The 21,547-nt window shown below is 40.1% G+C and overlaps 3 protein-coding genes across 4 annotated transcripts; 1 reads left to right on the top strand and 2 right to left on the bottom strand.

Annotated features, from left to right (window-relative positions):
• LOC8080142 lies at positions 340–1,141 on the top strand. The gene has a single exon (XM_002462896.2). The coding sequence runs from the start codon at positions 404–406 to the stop codon at positions 989–991; it is 588 nt and encodes a 195-aa protein (XP_002462941.1). The 5' UTR covers positions 340–403; the 3' UTR covers positions 992–1,141.
• Positions 3,145–11,314, bottom strand: LOC110432870 (protein disulfide isomerase-like 5-4). 2 transcript variants are annotated; one of them, XM_021453898.1, is made up of 16 exons: positions 11,178–11,314; positions 11,004–11,098; positions 9,763–9,853; positions 8,936–9,030; positions 7,955–8,012; positions 7,632–7,816; positions 6,924–6,981; positions 6,586–6,626; positions 6,418–6,492; positions 5,038–5,094; positions 4,789–4,855; positions 4,321–4,467; positions 3,987–4,211; positions 3,727–3,888; positions 3,562–3,639; positions 3,145–3,480 (listed from the first exon to the last, which is right to left on the bottom strand). In XM_021453898.1, the coding sequence occupies exons 2-16, from the start codon at positions 11,042–11,044 to the stop codon at positions 3,403–3,405; spliced, it is 1,458 nt and encodes a 485-aa protein (XP_021309573.1). In that variant the 5' UTR covers positions 11,045–11,098; positions 11,178–11,314; the 3' UTR covers positions 3,145–3,402. The 2 variants fall into 2 exon arrangements, with proteins under 2 accessions (XP_021309573.1, XP_021309572.1); XM_021453897.1 differs by having other exon boundaries at positions 11,004–11,280.
• On the bottom strand, positions 17,784–18,958 carry LOC8084055. The gene is made up of 3 exons (XM_002460750.2): positions 18,454–18,958; positions 18,285–18,350; positions 17,784–18,121 (listed from the first exon to the last, which is right to left on the bottom strand). The coding sequence occupies exons 1-3, from the start codon at positions 18,841–18,843 to the stop codon at positions 17,942–17,944; spliced, it is 636 nt and encodes a 211-aa protein (XP_002460795.1). The 5' UTR covers positions 18,844–18,958; the 3' UTR covers positions 17,784–17,941.

Below are 21,547 nucleotides of genomic sequence, written 5' to 3'. Positions count from 1 at the left end.
AATTAGACTCGTAATATACATTGTGAAAACAATATTCAGTTTGACTGATGTCTAGATAAAGAATGTCACAGATACCTCAGTATATGTTTATGTGTAACCATATCAAAACAAACATCTTAGCACTAGTCTCCAATCTCCGTGGTATTATTTTATAAACGTCCTGAGCTGGGAGGCGACCTGATCACCGGACAGCTGACATATTTATTAACATTAACAATCAAAAGAACACCAGTGAGACGCATACCGGGGCCGGGCCCTAAAGAAACAAAAATAGCTGAAATTCCTATGCCACTCCCATGTTACATATGGCCGCTCTCTCCTCCACCTGTATGCACCTCCAAACCCAAGAACACAAATAAGAAGCAGATCGGTCGTCCTCTCCTCTCCGCTTCCCGGCGAGGCGATGGCCATCGCCGAGGGGAAGAAGAGGAGGCCCGCCCTGATCTGCTGCGGCGTGCTGGTGGCCGTGCTCGTCCTCCTCGCCGTCATCTTCGTGACGCTCTACTTCACCCTGTTCCGGCCGCGGTCGCCCAAGGTGGTGGCGACGGCGGTGGGGGCGGAGATCTTTCCCAAGAACAACGGCGGCGGCGCCCAGGACCTCAACCTCACCGTGCACGTGGACGTCACCGTGAACAACCCCAACTACGCCGCGTTCCGGTACGGCGACGTGGCGACGGTGGTGCGGTACCACGGGGAGGACGTGGGCCTGTCGGTGGTGCCCGCGGGGGAGATCGGACCGCGCGAGACGCAGACGATCGCCGCCGCCGTTGAAGTGGACACCGGCAAGGTGGCGACCATCCCCTACTTTTGGGTGGAGTTTCCGACAGGGAAGTTGCCGTTCCAGACGGCGACGGAGGTCGCCGGCAAGGCCGTGGTGCTGGGCACAATCAAGATCAGGGCGAGCTCGGAGGTGGCGTGCGATGTCACCGTGCAATTGTTGCCTCCCAACGCCACGTCGGAGTGCACCTCCACGGTCCATATAGGCCGGTAGTAACGAGCTATATATATCCAGTGGCTCTGCTCATCTCTGAACAGATAAGTGAACATCAAAATGTATACTCTGCTGTGAAATTATCAACGACCGTGTTTTTAAGGGACAGTGAAATAAAATATATTAATACAGGTAAATTCACAAAAAAAATATAGGTAATCTACAATTATTGGATTTATTTTAACAATGGATGAATAGAAGTACAGCTTCATTCTAATCTACTCTAACGCATATGGGTTAAGGTCTAAGGAAGTTTCCACACAGCTGCTTTCCTATCAGCGGGCACATTTTCTGCTGCTGAAAAAACAATAGCTTTGGTGAAACATATTTCTAACTTGGGGTTTTAATACATGGTGTGGATGGGGACATACCATATAGACATATAGTCACCTTCGCTAATCATCCATATGCTATTGCTAAATTCTCAAAAACTTGAGTCTTTGCAGCTCACATAACTACTAATGCGTGTGGCAATCTCGGAGTAATAACACTGATAAGTTTCATGCAAAAACAAAGACAGACAAGTTCATGGAAAAACTTGCATTAGTGAACAAAACAGAATTTCTTTGTTGTCGGATTCTAGTTGTCATCTTCGTGCATGACGTTATTTACGTTGATATTAACAAGGGTCGATCTAGAAGCTGCTAGTCACATTCATTGATCCTGGAATCATTCTGATCAGAAAATAATCTTTTTCCTCTCTGTCACGAACATAAAATGATCATTTGTCTTGTTATACCTTTTCCATTTTTATATATATAATTCATCCTCTTTTAGCGTACAAATGTTGCTTTTTTTTTAAAAAAATAAAACTATGGGGCAAAAAAAACCCAAGCAAGGTTCAACAAAATACAAGGCCAGCAAGGACACCACTAGAACAAAAAAAAGGAAGGACACCACTAGACGTTTTAGAGAATTTCGCTCAATCGTTGTTTGCTGGAACCAAACCACATTTTCCAGGTGTATACCAACAAACATCCTTCATATCACAAACGCACAATGAGATTGAGCACCAAACGCACGGAGAATAACACATTCAGAAAACGCCGCAAACCTTTTTACGTGCCTCCTGCTGCTCCCTGAATGCAAAGCTAAGCTTGGCAACAATCAGCATCTTTCAACTCTCCAAAATTCTGAATGCAAAGCTAAGCTTGGCACGCCCAGATGATCCTGCGCTAGCTCCATCTCAAATTAAATTAAATCATAAGTTATTCTAAGAATCTTAAAGAGTTGAAAGCATTTCAAGTTTAACCAACATTATAAAAAAAATAGAAAGATTTATAACATTAAATATATATTACTATGAAAATATAACTAATAAAGAACCTAATAATACTTAGTATCACAAATATTATTATGTTATTATATATATATTTAGTTAAACTTAAAATGTTTTAGCTCTCCAAGATTCTTGACATGACTTATAATTTGAGATGAAAAGAGTACTCCGTTACAAGGGGAGGGGGGTTTGTTGTAAGTAGCTGGTCACAGAGAGGAAAAAAGCACTCTCTTTGTCCCATAATTATAGTCGTTGCAGGTTCGAATTCAAAACCCAGAGAGGTAAAATACGGGAACACCCATATACATTGAGAAGACATGCTGACAGACTGAGATGAAAAGCATTGCTTTTGCATTAGAAACTACTACAGCCAACACGCTTTGGCTTGCCACATTCCATTTTGGCCTTGTTTACTTCTAAATTTTGTTTGCAAAATAAGAATAGTACCACTTTCATTTATATTTGACAAATATTGTCACTAATTAGGCTCAAAAAATCTGTCTCACAAAGTACAGATAAACTGTGTAATTAGTTATTTTTTTTATCTGTATTTAGTGCTACATACATGTGCTCTAAGATTTTATATGATGGAGAATGTAAAAAAATTTTGCAAACTATTTTGGAAACTAAACAAGGCCATCCTTACAAGAACAAATTGTGGAGACAACAACATGATGGATGGACTGGTTCTGTACTTCGATAGCTGAGACTCACACCTAGTAGACTAAAACGACATTCATTTGGGGACATATTTTGAATCTTACAAGGACAATTATAATGGGACAGAGGGAGTACGCAGTTGGAGAAAAGTTGGGCACTTCTGGCTAGAGCTGAGTTGGAGCGAGAGATACGAATGTGCTGACAACCGGAGACATAACAACCAGAGTATACTGAATACTGAATATATTATCTACGTCGATTAGCACAGGGGCACACAGCGATCCACTGTCTTATTGCAAGTGTTTTTAGCAACACAGTGAGATCCCTAGTTATATGATGAGTTCATGACCCCGAATTCGAACTGTCAATGCCACACACCATCTTTCATATCATATTACCGATTTTCATGAATCACTACCCAGGTATAACAAAACAATGGCTACTTAGTGCATCCTTGCAGCGGCGTCAAAATTTAAATGTTCTTTCCCAGCTCAACCTTCTTCACCATCCTGAGTGTGTTGTGAAAGATGGAATCCAGTATTCCAGCAACCTAGAATTTGCATGTCAGTTTTCAGTAGAGTTTTTATTTGAATGCATCGATATCAAGATATATGTAAGGATGTGTTCGCACCGTGAAGACTCCACCAATGATAGCGCAGACATTTGTGATGAAATGGGAGAAGGATCTCGGAACTTCAGTTACCAAGACCTTTAAATGTGAATCATTTTAGATGAATCATTCACTTGTTAATGTAAACAAAATATATGAATAACTTAAAAAGATGAGCATGCAAACCTGCATGGGAGAAGGCTCAACATGGAATTTCACAACAGGAACATAGAAGCTGTGCACCAAGCTGCTGTGTGCTGTGTATTCATATTCCTCGAGCACTTTTAGTTCCTTTGACGACCTCTGTGTTACAATCTCAGTCTTCACAACTTGAAGGTAGTGCTCAATCTAGGAATAGCACAAAAGAAACAAAATCTATGTAATTCCATAAGAAACCAGAAGTATCAGCACTCAAAAGAAACTGATGCTAAAAGTTAGGGGCTTACAGTAACATTGGCGTTAACCTCGCCATGCTTAACAATATAAGACTGGCCAGCTAATCTATCATTGTATCCACTAAGATAGGGAGTAAGTCTTGTGAATTCATCAAGCATCCTATGCGAAAGTCTCTTGCCAAATGAGAACTGTGTCACATAGTGTGAAACATTTATCTGGGATGGATCAAATGAGTGAGATCCAGATCGAGCTGCGACAATAACACTCCCTGGAACCTGGTAAATAGGACAAGTTATTACTAAAGGACAGAAGCACACCCGTCTTCACATTATCAACCATTAGCACAAAATTATATCCATGTAATTTCATGTGTAGCTCGTTTACCCTTTTGACCCGCACAAAACCTTCTATTCTGCACCCACTGGTCATTGGAGCAGGGCGCTTTGCAGGATCAGCAGTCTTATTGGATTTGTCTTCCAAAGCAAGCACATGAGCCTCTTTTGGAATGTTTGCTACGTATGTTTCCATTGCCTGAGGTTCAAAACATTACATCACGAATTCGTTCAGAGCTACCGATAGATAACATAGCATCTTAAAGGCTATTTCATTTCCCCGTGCATGATGTTTAGGATATACTCCCTCATTCCAAATTATAAGACATTTTGGCTTTTCTAGATACATTGTCTTTACTATGCATCTAGACGTAGTGTATATCCAAGTGCATAGCAAAAGCTATAAATCTCAAAAAGCCAAAACATCTTATAATTTGGAACAGAGGGAGTAGTACCATAATTATTATAAAGAATGTTAAGTCAGTACAATGAATCTGAAACCAGATGATGCATAACATACCGCGACTAAACTCTCAGTATCACGTTCCCCATAGTATGATTCATGGTCATGGTGACCCTGATTTTCCCTGTGCAAAAAAAATTAGGAGTTCCTTCTATAGAACTAGGGAAAATATCAAACACAAATATAGAACAAACAAATGTTTGCAGCCCAAGTAGCATACACTTGTTGGCTACGTAAACAAATCCCAGATGTTACAGAAAAGAACCAGAAAGTATCTAAATAGAATGCAAGAAGAACTGTGCTTACTTTATATCAGACCCTTTACGGAAAACGCGAATGGATGGGTATCCTTGTATGTGGTGTCTGCATTTGATAAATTGAAGTAATGAAAAGTATATTCCAGCGAAAAGAAAAGAAACATTCTCCAGATTTCTCTTGTGGTCAATAATAAGTTATCAATATGTGAAGTTTGAAATGAGCATATATGGCACCAGCTAAGAAACAGCAAATCATCAGATGCTGCCCAAGAGAGCATTTCTTATAGAGATGATAACATATATAATGCTGGCGGCCTGGCACCCCTTCTGTCTGTTTATGAAGACAGACAATCACTAATGAAGATGGGAAACAAAGCCCCTAGGTGGAAAACGTTTGGTGGTGAGGTTAAACAGCACCAGCAATGATTTCAGGTCGTCCGATTAATCGCGATTAATCGTCCAGGTCGCTCCTAGGATTCGATTAGGAGGTCCGACTCGATTAGTTCGACCAGAAAGCTGGTCGTCCGATTAATCGTCGATTAATCGCGATTAATCGAACGACCAGGTAAGATGGACGACCAGGCTTCTGTTTTTTTGGGCCTTTTCCAACTGGGACTGGACTAATAGGCTTTAAGTTTTTGGCCTGTTAGGGTTTAGATAGAATAGAGGGGCTGCAGGGGGGGTTTGGGACAGCAATATGGACCTCTGGACAGTGCAGAAAAGAGAAGAAACCAACTCCCACAAGTAATTCACTATCTAAACACTAATGTAGTCTTGATGCTAGCTTGATTGTGTATATTATATAGTATATATAGAGGTATATATATAGGCATATATGCCCTGAAATAGCTGGACGACCAGGGTCGACCAGGGCGATTAATCTCGATTAATCGCCTGGTCGGTCCTAGAGCGACCAGCTTCGACCAGTCGACCTGAAATCATTGGCACCAGGCCCCTGGCCTGTTCCCACTTTTTATCCAACAATATGGAACACAGAAATAACTGCTTTTATTTACAATGAAAGATAGTTTACAGGAACTATACAAACTAACAGGGTTCAAAGCTGAAGCCATAATGGCCAACAACAAGGCCAGAAATCAACAAAAAGGAAACTTTCTTCAATTCCATATTAATCTTAACAGATCTTTGATTGGAGCTTAGTACCAGAAGAAATAGTTCTCAATGCAACTAGTTCCAGAAGGAAAAGTACTACAAAATCAAGATGGAAGTGAATGTAACATTGTAATTTTATGAAACACAATGGCATCATGATGTCACTTTTTTAGACTCACATTATAATACCCTCTTATTCAGACTTTGTAACTAGTTGACAAATTTATAAATAACCAACAATGATTTGATTCCATATTGCATCATGCACCATTAAATCATGATGGTCTGAATGTAAAAAGTATCAATAGGTACAGACCTCCTACACAAGTCAACTTCCTCAGTGCAATCAACTTTGCCTAGAAGGATTCTACCATCCATTTCAGGGTCATATCTGCACATGATCAGAAACAACTTTATTGATTAGCAGTGCAAGATATTGATCGCGAAATCTTATTAGGGGCATATACAGAATAATAGTATTTACCTCTCCCTAATTATTTTTGCTGTCTTCTCCCAGGAAGGTTTCTGAAAAGAAAAAAAAAGTGCTAACAAACATTTGAAATAGAAAATATAACATTTACTTCAACAGAACAGAACCACAGATATATTTCAGCTGGAATAAAAACATAAAAGGTCAAGCATCCAAATCAAATTAACAATATTACAACAATGGCTTTCACTGCATTATGGTGCATCTGTTGACTGTTGTTCTGCGCTGTACATTATGTCCAGATGACTTGCACAGTACCATACAGTACTTGTCGCCTCAGAAAGTCATGAACACAAAGAAATGAAAAGGAACACTAGGAAATAAATACTGACCAGTCGATTGCTCCAGTAACACCAGGGAGCATAGAAGTTGACAACCAAAACAGGATATCTAAACAGGAACAAAATAAGGATGAGTATCAACAATATTCAAGAAAAAAAGGATAAGTATCAACAAAACCAATAATTCAAAATGTGCTAGGTGCTAGGCAGGTGGTCAGGTGCTAGTGCCTAGGTGTACCTAAGCGACTTTATTTAATTTTCTTTTTGGTGGCAAAAACACCAGGGTGCTAGGTGAGGCAGTGCTGCTCTGCCTATGCCTAGGCGGAGCTAGGTGCCACCTTCTGAACACTGAAGCAAATATCAAGAAATGGAAAAGTTCAACTTGATTGCTAAAATACCATTGAAATGTTATAGACACAGCTGATTCTATTTTGGCAATGTCACAACTTTTGATGGTATTTTGGCATTCATGTTGCAATATAGTGCTATAATAAGTTCCCAAAAAAATACAAGAGGGGTTAAATACTGCACAAGACATTCGATGGCAAATATCTTAACAGGATGCTTTGCCATATAGAATACCCAAAAGAATGGGGGCTATTGAGATACAATGAATGTAAACTGTGACATGAATGTGGACCAGAAAGGTGGTGATGAATAGAATAATAGAAACACTGGTTATTGATGATTTTAAAATACAAAATAACTAAGATGCTTGATCAAGGAGGACTGTAGGTTTGTAGATAACTGAATGCTTACTGGTGTGAAAAGCTATCAAAATTGCGAGATGACAATGAAAATGCACCATCCACATGATCCTCTTCAACATCATCTCCATGCTTATTGACAGTGGGGATAGGCCCGGGGTGGAATTCTGATCCAGTTGGTACAAAATTCCGATCAATTGAATACTTTCGAACAGTTTTCCTTATGTTCAATCTGTTCTGCATATGGATTTAATAGATAATTAAGATTAAACCAAAAAAATATAATGCGGTGTTCAGAGGGATAACAACTAAGAATTTTGCCATATTCTTGAAGTTATAACCAAAACACAACATATGAGCAAAGATATATCTTACTGTTCCCAGCACATCACTAACATCAACTGATACAAATTCACATGAAAGTGCAGGAAAGCTGCAAAACAAAAAGGCGGTCAGTAAATATTTGAGAGAACAATAATTAAGTTTCGCAGTCCAGAGTTGCTGAAATCATCCCAAATCCCTACCCGACACCAAGCCTTTCATCCCAAGTAATTGGTGTATGCTAGAGATGAAACCAACAAAGAGCCACATGAACCAAGGAGAAAGGAACAAATAAAAAACTGGTAACAATAGAATAAAAAAAGACCATTCCAGAGCTCAAATGACCAGCAAGACTAATTAAATCATACAATGCCACAAAGTACAGACGAAAAAAAGAAGTGTCCTCCCTAGTATTCGCAGTTTCCCTGGGTGTTAGATTCTCTAATACATCGCGCTATCTCAGGCAGTATGGTATCCAAGACAAGGGATTAGACTCGTCACTTAAACCTAGAAGTTATTCGGCAAGGTTACATGGTTTTCTTTAGTGTTGTGTGCTACGCAGAATCATGAACTTATTTGTCTTAAGCAGGCATTTGCATTAGCTTACTTATAATCAATGGCATCAAATGATTAGTATCAACAGAGCAGACGTAAGTTAGGAAACCACCAATTACCATAAATTGTAAACCCAGATGGAAGTTTAACAGGTAGCAGTGCAATATATCCAACCATATGGGCACATATCATATTGCTATTTAGGCCTTGTTCAGTTGAGAGAAAATTTTGGTTTTTGCTACTGTAGCACTTTCGTTTGTTTGTGACAAACATTGTCCAATCATAGACTAACTAGACTCAAAAGATTCATCTCGTGAATTACAGATAAACTGTGTAATTAGTATTTATTTTTGCCTACATTTAATACTTCATGCATGTGCCACAAGATTCGATGTGACGGGGAATCTTGAAATTTTTTGGGAACTAAACAAGGCCTTAACGCCAAACTGAACAACACTTGAGGAATGCTATAGGGCTCACCTTATATTGAAATCTATCCGTAAAAACTCCCCATCTGAACTCCTATCAACAATCACAGATGTGGTAGTATTGACTGCTAAGTAATTGCTCAACTCCTGCAGTATCAAATCATCATTGTCTTAGTTCAAAACTTGAAGTTCGCCTTTGAAAAGGATAAAGCCCGCAGATCTTGAATGAGAAATCACGTCAACTTCAAACTGCTGGCAAGTAAAGCGCATTGCAATATTTAAAAAATGGCAACCCGCAATGTATTGGACGCAGAGCAGCTAATATTTAGGAGACAGAATGTAACTGAACTACTACTTTAAATGTTTAGTATGCCACAGTAAGTGGAATATTTTGGGTACAGAATGTAACTGAACCTTCACTTTCAATGTTTTGTACACCACGATTGACAAAACTAAACCACATTTTGACCACATTAGCTTGAAGCTCACCCAGTCATAATATCTTCAGAATCTAGCCCATCTAGTTGACGTTCTAACCTCAATAGTCAATAGAACGTGAAACAGATAACAAGACTGAATCAATTAAAAGAACAGATGTGAGGAATGGAAAATGGTTACTGAAGTTAGCTATGCTTAGAAAACCAAATGATAATGCACTTATATCTACAATTCTACATAAACAGAAGAAGTGAAGTTCAATCATTTTTCCAATTCCTTTCCATACACTTGTTTAAAACCACCAATTGGAACATGAAAGCAATCATATCATACTGACTTTTACTTATTATGGTGCTAAAAAACATTAACAGAGAAAAAAAAAGTGGCAGCAACAACTGCAACTGATTACAGAAGAAACTGAGGGGGGAACAAAGAACAGACCATTCCAAACAAAAACACCATGGCTAGTGCTGCTACTATGGATAATCCAGCGCCAGATAGTGATGCCTCAGTCAAATCCCTAGGGATTTTCCTGCAAGATGGAAAAATAATGAAACATTCATTACTAGAAAGATAAAAAGAAACTATATAAACCCATCACTTATAAATGAAAGTCAAGATAGGATAATAAAAAAATTAGTCATTCTGAATCAAATTAATCTATCCTCACCAGTAAAAGTCAACCCTTCTGAATCAAATTAATCTCCAATGTGTTATTTCTCAGACTCCCAAATCAAGGAACAGCTAGCGCAAACAAATTTTTATGACTGCCCAAGAGGGAAGTGGCTCATGCTACCTCCAATTATGGGTATCCCAAAGACAATATGGACATGGCTAGCTATAAGTTTCTGATTGAATAGCATGTCTGACACATCGAAGAACTAAACAGTGTGAGGTACTCAACATTCAAATCGTGATGATAATGGTTCAGAACCGTATACACAATAGTTCATCATGTATTTAGTCTTCTGAATAAAAAGCACTCATTTGCTTTAACAGAATCAGAATGGTATGAAGAGAACTTATCACATTACAGGCATTACCCTTGGAAAACATACATCTCACTGGTTAAATACTGACACTTCTCTTCTACAAACAGAACAATCCTCTCCTGTTGCAGACCAAGGACCAGTTTCTGCAAGCAGACACAAAGCAATGCCATGGGAACATTTGGCTCTCCTATTCTAATCGAAAACTGTCCAGCTAGCTTCTATTTGAGAATTTAGAATGGCATATCCCACCAGAGCGTAACACGTTGTCCAAACAGAAGCAGCGCTACAAAATGAAATGCGACTATGGGTCATGAGCGCACTAGCACTCAGGATGCAGTTACAGAGGTCACACTCACACACCAATATTTTGAGCACAACATCCACCGATTCATCGTGCGTCTCTCTCGGCTCTACCGAGCGTCCGAGCTAGAAACAGACAAAGGAAACCATCGCTGACGCAGAGTACCCCCGCCAACGCCAAACTGCGCATTCGCCGCAAAAGCACACGCCGCTGCCATCCAGGACTCACCGGAACGAAATCCGCCAAGCCCAACCTGACGAAACCACTCTCCGTTCTCCTACTCATCCAATCCCCAGAGACTCGTACCGCTCCAGCGTATCCCGGGAAAAACCATAGAGGAATGGAGGTGCGCACGAGATCTAGGGAGGACGGATCGGGAGCGCGCGCACCTGTAGAAGTCGACGGACTTGAGCTTGCTTGAGGAGATCATGGCTGCCGATGACCCTCAGATCTGCGGCGGGCGCCGGGTTTCGGCGAGAGGGATCTGGGAGGAGGTCAGGAGGTGAGATTTTTGTGAGGGTTTCAGTTCGCCGTCGTCTCGGTGCTGGGGAGGGGGATCTCACCGGCGCGCGCGCACCGGCCTCGTGTCCTTCCTCGCCTCCCCGAAGGTACTAGTTGTACCAGTTGCCACTTCTCGCCTCGCCCGCCTGCCTACCGTCCCGTGCCTAGGGGCCAAAGGTGGGGCGCCCATCTCAAGAAAACGGGATTGGCTCGGTTTCCCCTTTTTTTTCCTTTCCTTTTTCTTAGTGGGCTTTCCTTACGCAATCCGCAAGAATTCGGGTCGGTGTAGCCCACGGAACAAAACCCTGTCCGGTCTCGGACGGAAAAAGTAAAGTCCCTCAACTTTCGCGAAAGTCTAATTTTCATCCCTGAACTCTAAAACCGGACAAAATACATCCCTCAACTTTTAAAACCATGCACATTACATCCTTGACCTGGTTTTGAAAGCGGTTTTACCTTTTTCTTTTTATTTATTTTGGCTGAATTTTTTGAAAAATCACAGTAAATCACATAAAAATCATAAAATAGAAAACTCAATTTTTGTTGGACTTTAGATCAGTAGATCTACACATTGAATATATAATATAGTATGTTCTAGTACAAATTTTTTTGATGTATCTTTAGATCTATGTTTTTCTCTAATTAATTAGATTAATTATAGCTACATTTTCTATGGTCTAATCGTGATGAAATTTATATGGTGAGCTAATTATTCTATGTTTGAGTTATAGTAAAAATTTTATACTCATTGAATCACGTATTAGTTAGTTATAGATTTATTTAGGTTTATGCTTGTTAAATTATAATAAATCTATAACTAAGTTATACATGATCTAATGAGTATGAAATTTTTACCATAGTTTAAATATATAATAATTAGTCTAACATAAAAAATTCACCACAATTGCACCATACAAACTATAGCTATGCATTATTCTAATTAATTATAGAAAAACACAGATCTAAAGCTACAATAAAAAATTTGTACTAAAGCATACTATATTATATGTTCACTATGTAGATCTACTTATCTGAAGTTCAACAAAGTTAGAATTACTATTTTATGAATTTTATGTGATTTACTATAATTTTACAAATATTTAGCCAGAATAAATAAAAATGAAAAAGACAAAACTGCCTTCAAAACCGCTCATAACCATGTCAGGGACATAATATGCATGGTTTCAAAAATTGAAGGATGTATTTTATCCGGTTTTGAAGTTCAGGGATGAAAAACAGACTTTTGCAAAAGTTGAGGGACGTGAAGTGGACTTCTTCCGTCTCGGACTCACGGTGCCGCGGTGGGTGGGCCGGGACTCTCCGGATCGTTGGCTTGTTGCCTCCGCCACCGGCCCACCGCAGGCGGCGAGGAACGGGCTTGCTTGGATAGAACCCTGGGCTAGTTGCCTGGGCTATTCAACTGTCCGGGAGTTGCCTGTATTTGTTTGCAAGAATGCCTGACCAGGCCTTTTGTGTCATCATCCCAGCCAACGCCACTCTCATTCATATGCTTTTGCCCTTGGATTTGATCCTGCAGCATTTTTACCTCCCTTGCCCTTAGCATTCATGCTGCTTTCTCCTGTATCCATTGAGTGAACTACATGAAAAAGAAAATGTAAGTGAAGGAAACAGGAAGCAACATTACAGAAAAAAATATTGAAAATGTGATAACAAGTCTGACATATATATTGCAGTGAAGAAAACAGTAGTCAACAATTCAGGAAAACAGCAAGCAAAAGTACATATATGTTGGCATGTTGCTAAATAGTAATAAATCTTACAAGCTACTGGTTCAGTAAACTATATTGACAATGGGAATTAAAATATTGCAAGGAAACATAGCTAATTGTAGCCAATAAAACTATAGAAGGGAAGTAACGCTGTCTCGCCCTATGGATATATAACCATAGTGAACTCATGCTTCAAAACTTGTTTACCTGCCAATAAAGAGGGTTGAATTCCATCCAAAATTAATCTATTCCACACTGTCCACAAACTCCAACAATAGAGGATGACAATCTCCATGAAGAAAGGAACATTCAGCTGCTGCTTGAAAGACTCAAACACTTATGAAATCTCAGTCCAAGAAGCAGGACATTGGGTATTCAGGGCTAACCAGCATGTATTAGTAAAAGGGCAGTATAGAAACAGATGTTCCAAAGTCTCCTCGTGATCCAAAGTGCACATCACGCAAGTATATGAAGGCAGGGCCGCAGGGGCATCTAGCTTATTATAATTTCGCAGACCTGTGTTTGCATCTATTATGATTGATTCCAGTTAGAGTGCATTAATTATAACAGTTAGCAAATCATTTGCTTGATCGTGAACTGGATGGTCCATGTGTGACAAATAACTAGATTGGAACAATCTTATCAAAGATACTGATTGGGAGAGATTTATAACTACTAATTAGAAAATTCTGTGTTTCTCCCATATTTCTCCCATACCTTGCCATATTCATGATGGCATGAAGACATTGTACCCATATTTCTCTCTATTGCACCACCCTTTTGCGTGCAATTTTTATTTTATTTTAGTTGGATGTGCACTTTACATCGCAAGCGACCAGACCTTGTGGCAATATCTTCCTACTGCAGGATCTTCTCTCTGATAATATCAATAGGATATGAAGTGCGTTTTTTCCATCAATCATGTATTCGACTACCTACCTACCAGAGCGGCAACCAAACGGAAAACAATAAACAAGATGATATATAAATTTATTTTATAGCTCGCTAAAGTCTTTACAATTTGGGAGTAAATTATGTCTTTAACCTACAAACCTACCAGAGTGCTTGTAACGTACTGATGTACCTAGCTATTATATAATATAATTGTTCTTTCGACTCAAAAAAGAACCTGCAAATGTTCACATGCCAAGCATCAAAGGTGGCAAGGTGCACTCCAACCTTCTAAGAAAGATTCTGCTTTTCTGAACATTGGACGTTCATTCAGAACTAGTGAGAATTCTGACCTGAGCAATATAATGTTGATTTTTCTTTATAGAAGTCACCATGTGGATGACTAAGAACTAAGAAGAAGAAGAAGCGCCAGAGGCGCTGAAACAACTTTTTCTTTATAGAAGTCGCCATGGATGTGAGAGACTATAAGGAGAAGAAGCACTACCAGAGTCCAGAGGCGCCAAAACAACTTTCTTGCACGATGCATCCAACCGACATGGTTTAGGCCTTGTTTAGATCACCCAAAACTTTTCAAGATTCCTCATTACATCGAATCTTACGGCACATGCATGGAGCATTAAATATAGATGAAAACAAAAACTAATTGCACAGTTTGCCTGTAAATCACGAGACGAATCTTTTAAGCCTAGTTACTCTATAATTGGACAATGTTTGTCAAATAAAAACGAAAGTGCTACGGTATCAAAATCCACAAACTTTTTGACTCTAAACAAGGCCTTAGTTTTTTGCGCAATGGATCCAACCGACATGGTTTGCTCTTAACAGTAGATAACTCTATGTTGCTTTACATGATCACGATCTCACAATTCTCGCCTGCTGGTAGGTTGTCCGGTGAACACAATCCAGCATTGCAATCCAACAGGCCAACTGTACTAAATTCCTGTCTAAGTGAGTGAGTGAGAGAGAGGGGAGGAGGAGGAACCAAAAGGAAAAGGATACAGGGGGGCTAAGGAAGCATGTGAGCTACACATAGATGTTCTTGTCTTGTGACTGACGAGCGCTTGCTGTTTTTTGTGCATAAACTCTATTTTTCCCGTTAAATTGAAAGGGCGAAAGTCACACCTTATTCTGCCATCATTATGTTTTTTTTTAAATGACAAGAGGCTTCTCGCAACTAGTTTAAATCTTCTAAAATTTGAAAAAAAAAATAATTGAAAATTGACATGTATATATCTAGAAATTATCATCCACATAAAAAAACGCGATCAGAGGGGGAGAGGCTCCCCACCGTATTTCATTAAGAAGAAAATGATTCTTTCTAATCGCGAAAAAATCCCCAACCCTTACCTACGCTAGCGAAGGGATTTTTATTTACACCCAGCCTAATTTTGGCTCACATGGGGAAGGACCTGAGGAATGCCGCTGGAAAGCTCTAACCGATTGAGCTAAGTGTACATTTTTTCGCACACCAAGACTGGGTTACTGGTTCAGAATTAAGATATTGGAGACACATTGACTTTATAGCCAATCAATCTTTTGGATCAATTATTTCCTGAAAAAATTTGCAACTTGTCAAATTTTTAATAATCAGGGCGGCCGAAGAATATTGGCCATATGTGTACACGGTGCAAGAACGTAGAGCTTTTCGCTATTATTTGAATAATAACGCCAGGAGGACAACACCAAGACGTGGATTATTTGATATGATATAGTACTTCAAATGTTCCAACAACCTTAATGCTGTGCACATGGATGTGAATCTCTTTTCAGCTTGTGTTCGTTGCTTTTTTATACATCTCTCCGGGGTCTGCAAGCAAGAGGCTATTCTCTTGTTCTACTTGCGCCACAAATTATATATTTTGATGTATACAACTCTTATTGAAAATTCAGACCAGCTTATTAGTTAATCAGTCATCAAGAATTTTAAAAAGAAGCGGTGCTAGATACTTCGGATTGTCGATTAGTTAATTAAACGGTTTATGTTTTACTTATTCTGTGCTACTACCTTTCGGTTAGAAGCTTCGGTAACATGGAACCCAACATTGTCCATCATCATGCATACGAGTATGGAGTGCTGCTTCTTTTTAAGTTTTTTATTTTTATTAGGTGTCCGGCTTCTACCTTTTTTATATATAAAAATAAATAAACAAGGATAACATGACATCCTCAATTTGAAACTAGAATCACCAGAATATGTAATAGATATTTATGATCTGTGAAACAGTACTTGATAAGAAGTAAAACCTTCAGATGTAAAGAAAGCAGAGAGCAGAAGTCGGTATGTGCAATATTACCATCATATATGTTTTTCCAAAAAAATAAATATATTTCCATCATATATATGATTCATACCAAACCTTTAATTTATTAGCAGATCAATCAAGTCATAAATAATTCCTCAAATCCTGAAGCTGAAAGTTGCTCGGTGGTCCAACTTTTTTTCTATACGAATTTTCCACATCCAGTTAACTGCAGCTTCAAATACAAACCACATGCATGTGATGTATACAGAATTTAGTAGGCGACGTAGGATGTTCTTTTCACTCCACACACCGCTTATTAATTGGAGTGTTAGTCATGTGTTCCGACAGTAATGAAACAAGGACATTGTTCAGGAACGTGATAAGCCATGCATCTAAGACGCAAAGCTACACATAGGTAGCTCTCAGGACTTCATGTTTGAGCTTGACTCCTAATTAATACCGATAAAAGATACAAAGATGCATGATGCAGTAGAAGCTAATGTGCATGCATATAGCCTGAACCTGAAGACCTGCTCAGGCTGTTATTCAGGGAGGCCCCGTAGCCTTTTATCTGATCTATCTGTTAATAAAAGTCCCTCAGCTTTCAATCCTTTGCAACAGTCGATCCTTAGCTACTTTGTGCCCTGAAAGCTACTCTCTAACCACCCTTCCTTGTAAGCTTGCCATATTGCATCGCATTGCATGCCTACGTGCTGTTATCTTCGCCCACACTTTATCTTCGTCGTCAAAAAGAGAGAATATCTATCACTAAGTGATAAGATTGTGGAACTCTTGAACTTTTCAGCACTGAACTTCCATCCATAGAAGGAGCAAGCAGGGACATGATGCCTAGCTGAAATCTAAATGCAGAGAGCTGAGATAGGCAGTTGTTTGTTAAGTTTTGGTACAGGCCGGAACCACTCATGCTGTCATGCATGCATGGTTGGTAGCTATGAATATGATGCGCACAAGTGACCAAGGGAGGAGTAGGGTACATAGACCATTTGCTCATGCATTCATGCTGATAAGCTAGTGCACCGGTCGGTATGAAAACACTTTGATTCCATATCAAACTAAAGTGACAGCTGGGCTAGGAGGCATTTTTCTTTCAGAAGAAATAGAAATGAATTTGGCTAGCACATACAGTGCAAAGGGCGCTCAAACGCTTTGCAATTCCCACAGCAAAGAGTTCATCTTGAAAGTTGTATACATGTTGGCCATTATTTGTGAAGAATACCGATTAAGCATAATAGAATCTATCTTAATATTTTGAGGAAAATAGTATATTCATTGGGTCAATGGCATCTTCAGGCTGATGATATATATGGTGCAGTGGTGCTTTTTTTTGGAGCAACAGGTGAGGAAGAAGCCCCTACTCAATATATTGTGTACTGGTAAAGCAAAAGGTACAACAAGAAATATCAAGAAACAAAACAGGTTACAAATAAAACAAGAATAACCAAAGTTCTGTAGCCATTATTGTTCAATTGCTGGGAAATATTTCTTCTTTTGACCGATGGATATAACCATAGTAAATTAGATCTGCATTGGTGCATCCTTCCTCAGTAAAGTATGAACATATTCATAAAAACACAATTCCTTAATTTCATAAGAAAAACAATTTTGCTTTTACCCTTGTTTTCCATAACATTTTGGATATGATGATATGAAGTAGTGGGAAACTGGTAGCCCATGCATGCACTCATATATAATCACTAGCTAATATCTGATTAACACACTTGTGAGTAGACAAAATGGAAATGAAACCACCATGACACATGAGTACCAGTAATAGTAATATATATAGTAATATTCACATATCTTCATAAGAAAAAGCATATCCACATTATCACATTTTTTTGGCATTTATCCCCACACATGCATAGAGTGTAAGTTGTGAAACACTACATATGCTGTTCATTCATCATACATTGATTTTTCTCAGTTTGGCCCATGGTAGTGTAGCAGGACGGAAATGGGGAACAAACAAATCCCCTTGTCCTTGAGGTCTGCACATGGAGCTATACTTGTCTGACTCTGATCACCAAATCTCGCTCCTTCCATGGCTGCATCTGTACAGTCCATCCCCTCTCCTCCGTGATCATCGCCAATTCCAACTTCCTTCATGCAAAAGAGAATCTTTTAGAATAAAAGAAACCAAGAAATAATTTGATGCTCTACAAGCAACAAATAGTAGTAATGACCAAACAAGTACTCCTATATATTGTATACAGCTCATTTTTTTATAAAAAAAGAGAGATGAATTAATTTCCAGCTAGCATACCTTGGTGAGGTCCCTGATGTTGCACCTCCTTTTAGGACTCAATTCCAGCTGTGACACAACACTGACCTTAAAGAAGGAACCCAAAAAACAGCCAAATTAACATCACAAGTAGTCTAACTTTAACAACAGAAATTATTAGTAATATAATGCTTTGTAAGATGTAACTAACCTTTGGGCTATTCACTGGAGAGCTTGCAGTATCCTCAAGGGAACCATCATGATCCAGGGCCTTGCTGAAAGGCTTCTTCTTGAGCTTCTTCAACTCCTTGTACCTGCCAGGCAGCAGTGCTGCAGTAGGCCATGGGGCATGAGAGGCGGCATCAGAGATCATGGAATCCTCCTCTTCTTCCTCCTCACGGCAGCTTCCATCATCACCATCATTTTTGCCTTCGTCTTCGGTGGCGCAGTATGAACCAGCATCTGCTTGTCTCTTCCTCTCCTCCTCGGATAACATGAAATCCACAAAGTAATCCGTCCAAGAACTCTCTCCTGACTGAGCCTGCCCTTCACTACAGCTAAGGACGCTCCTGAAAGATGGGCTACTGACTAAATCTTCCATTGGTTGTTGTTGAGCTCACAGCAGGTGAAGCAAGCAAGAAAAGCAAAACTGGGGAAGGTTATTAGGTTCAGACGATGTTTATGAAGGAATGAATGCCTTTTGCAAAGGGGTAAACTCAGGCTGGCTATATATACAAAGAGGGGCCGCGGAGAGGGAGGGGAGACGACGCTAGGTGCATGACATCAAGAGGAGTGTGGAAAGCGACAGGTAGTTGGGGTGTTGAAATCAACCGTTAGATGCGCCGTTTCTGTTACAAGGAAAATGAAGAAGATGTCTTTTCTTTTTCCATTTGGGAACCTGGAACCACGATCTAATCAGTTATTATATATGCATACATGATGATGCAAGAATATATATAGCCTGTGCATCGATTTCAAACCGCATCAATAATCCCCTCTAGACTAGCATTTGACATATATTTGGTCACCTTCCATCGCAGCCCAGACTAAAACGATTCGTGTTCGTTGCGTGTCAATCATCAGATGAATTAAATTAAACCTACCTATAAAGTAACTGGAACCAAAATTGAAAAAAAGCCACCACGATGCAAATTGGAGATCAACTTACATCTTCAAGGTGCTCGAAATAAATGGGGGGCAAAATATATAGTGCAAACATTCAATTTTTTCAGAAAAATATAAACATATGCCAACGTTTGAAAATTTTTGAAGAGATGTACATTCACTGTGCATCCATATATATACATTAATTGTTGTAAAACTTGAAATTCAAACTTAGTCTAGAAAAATTCATGCAAAAATAATAAAATTAGAGTGCATGTGCATTAGAAAACCAAATTACTAGGAATTTGTTTTGTAGACTTGTAGTGCACGTACTTGCATGAGCTTTTCTAGATTGGGTTTGAAAATCTCAACTTTTCCAACAAAGTACATATACGGATGCACATGGACATCCTTTTTTAAATATATATATATATTTCAAATGACAAACGTCTGTTTGTTGAAAAAGTTTGCATGTTTACACTTGCCTTTAGATTTGCACGACATATTGTGCCAAACAGGTATGTAATCCTATACTTTAAAGTGTTTGCATGCCATATTTAGAACCGTATAGATTTCCCTCCTTACTGTGTTTTTCTCCCCTCCTTTTTTCCCCTTTTTTGTTTCTTTTCCTTTTTTTGCGGAAATCTTTTTTTTGTTTCTTGAATTTCGTTCTGTAATTTTAACTTGACTGATACTAATGTTAATTTAATTTTACTGCAGAGGCTCACGCCTCTCCAGATTCCTGAAAAAACAAGTATAAATTTGCTAACCATGGTGGAAAAGAAATAGAGGACGTTGGCACATCATCCTCTAAAGCTAAAATGCTCCACTACATTGCTTCTAGATTCTTTGGTGTGCCTCCTCTTCTTTAGTTTTTTTGGTTAATTGGTCCTCGACAAGTGAGAAATTAAGATCAGCAATGTGTTTAAAAAAACAGGCAAAAAATAGTGAACATATTATACGACACTACTACAAAAAAGCTTTTACAAGACGTTTAGTTTGGGCCCTCCGAGGCGGGCAGACTGGTTAACCGCCTCGGTTAATGTTTGTGATTAACTGAGACGGTCGTTTTTTATTAACCGAGGCGGTCACAGTCAACCGTCTCCTAAAATCAATTAACTGAGGCGATTTTTATAGTCAAACCGCCTTGGAAAATTAGGACATTTTCGAAGGCGGGCCTCTTAAAGTGGCCCGCTTCGGTTAATATGGCCGAGGCCCAAGAGACCCAGTTGAGGCCCGATAGGCGTGACATGTATAAATCTCTAACTTAGGGTTTCAATCCCTCAATCCCACATTGGCTCCATCTCCTCTCTCTCTCTCTCTCTCTCTCTCTCTCTCTCCCATGCGAGCGCCGCCCTCCCTTCCCGAGTAGCAGAACCTCTCCCGACGCTCCTGCTTTCCCCACTCATCTCCTCTCCCTCGCTCCTCCCACGCTCAACGCCTTGCCTCCCCTATCCTCTATTGCCTCCTCCTCTCTCAACAGCATCCCCCCTCTCCATGGTGGCGTGCAGTGGGCGGTGGCGCGGGGTTGTGGTGGCTCGCGGTGCGAGGCGATGGAGGCTTGGTGGCAGCGGTGCGAGGCGATGGAGGCACGGTGGCGCAGGCCACGGGGTCGTGGTGGCACAAGGAGCAAGCAGCGAGATCCGGTCCCCTCTTCCTCTCCGGCAGTGGATCCGGTCTGCTCCTTCTTCTCCCTGGCTGGATCCGATGGAGGGCGGCCAAATCCTGTGGGGGTGGCTGGATCCATGGCGGGGCCGCCCCAGGCGATGGATCGAGGACCGGCGTGCTTCCCAGCAACGGATCCAACGGCGGGGAGGAGGATCCGGCAAGCAACGATGGTGGTGCCCCATGGATGGGCTCGCTGGGCTTATCCATGTTTTTTTATTTGATTTACCGAGGCGGGCAGCAAACCGTCTCGGACCTTTGATCCGAGACGGTTGGAAAAACCGCCTCAGTAAAGCTTATTTGCCCGCCTCGGTTAAAAATAATATAGTAGTGCGATGGATTGTCTCACTTCTATCATAGCTGCAATGCCCCCCCGGATACCTATTTTGCAACTATGCCACTAATGCCCATAGTCCATTGGTAGATCATGATCACGCTGCAAACTTTGCACCACTAGCTGCGCGCTGCATTGAAACGAAGGCATGTGACGATGACCCCGGTCATGGGGCAGTTGTTGGTTAGTTGGCCGTGGCGGC

The sequence above is a fragment of the Sorghum bicolor genome, chromosome 2 (assembly GCF_000003195.3).
Source record: "Sorghum bicolor cultivar BTx623 chromosome 2, Sorghum_bicolor_NCBIv3, whole genome shotgun sequence".
In the NCBI taxonomy this organism is placed as follows: Eukaryota; Viridiplantae; Streptophyta; class Magnoliopsida; order Poales; family Poaceae; genus Sorghum; species Sorghum bicolor.
Note: the sequence above shows the minus strand (reverse complement) of the source record. Positions and strands in the feature narration are given on the sequence as shown.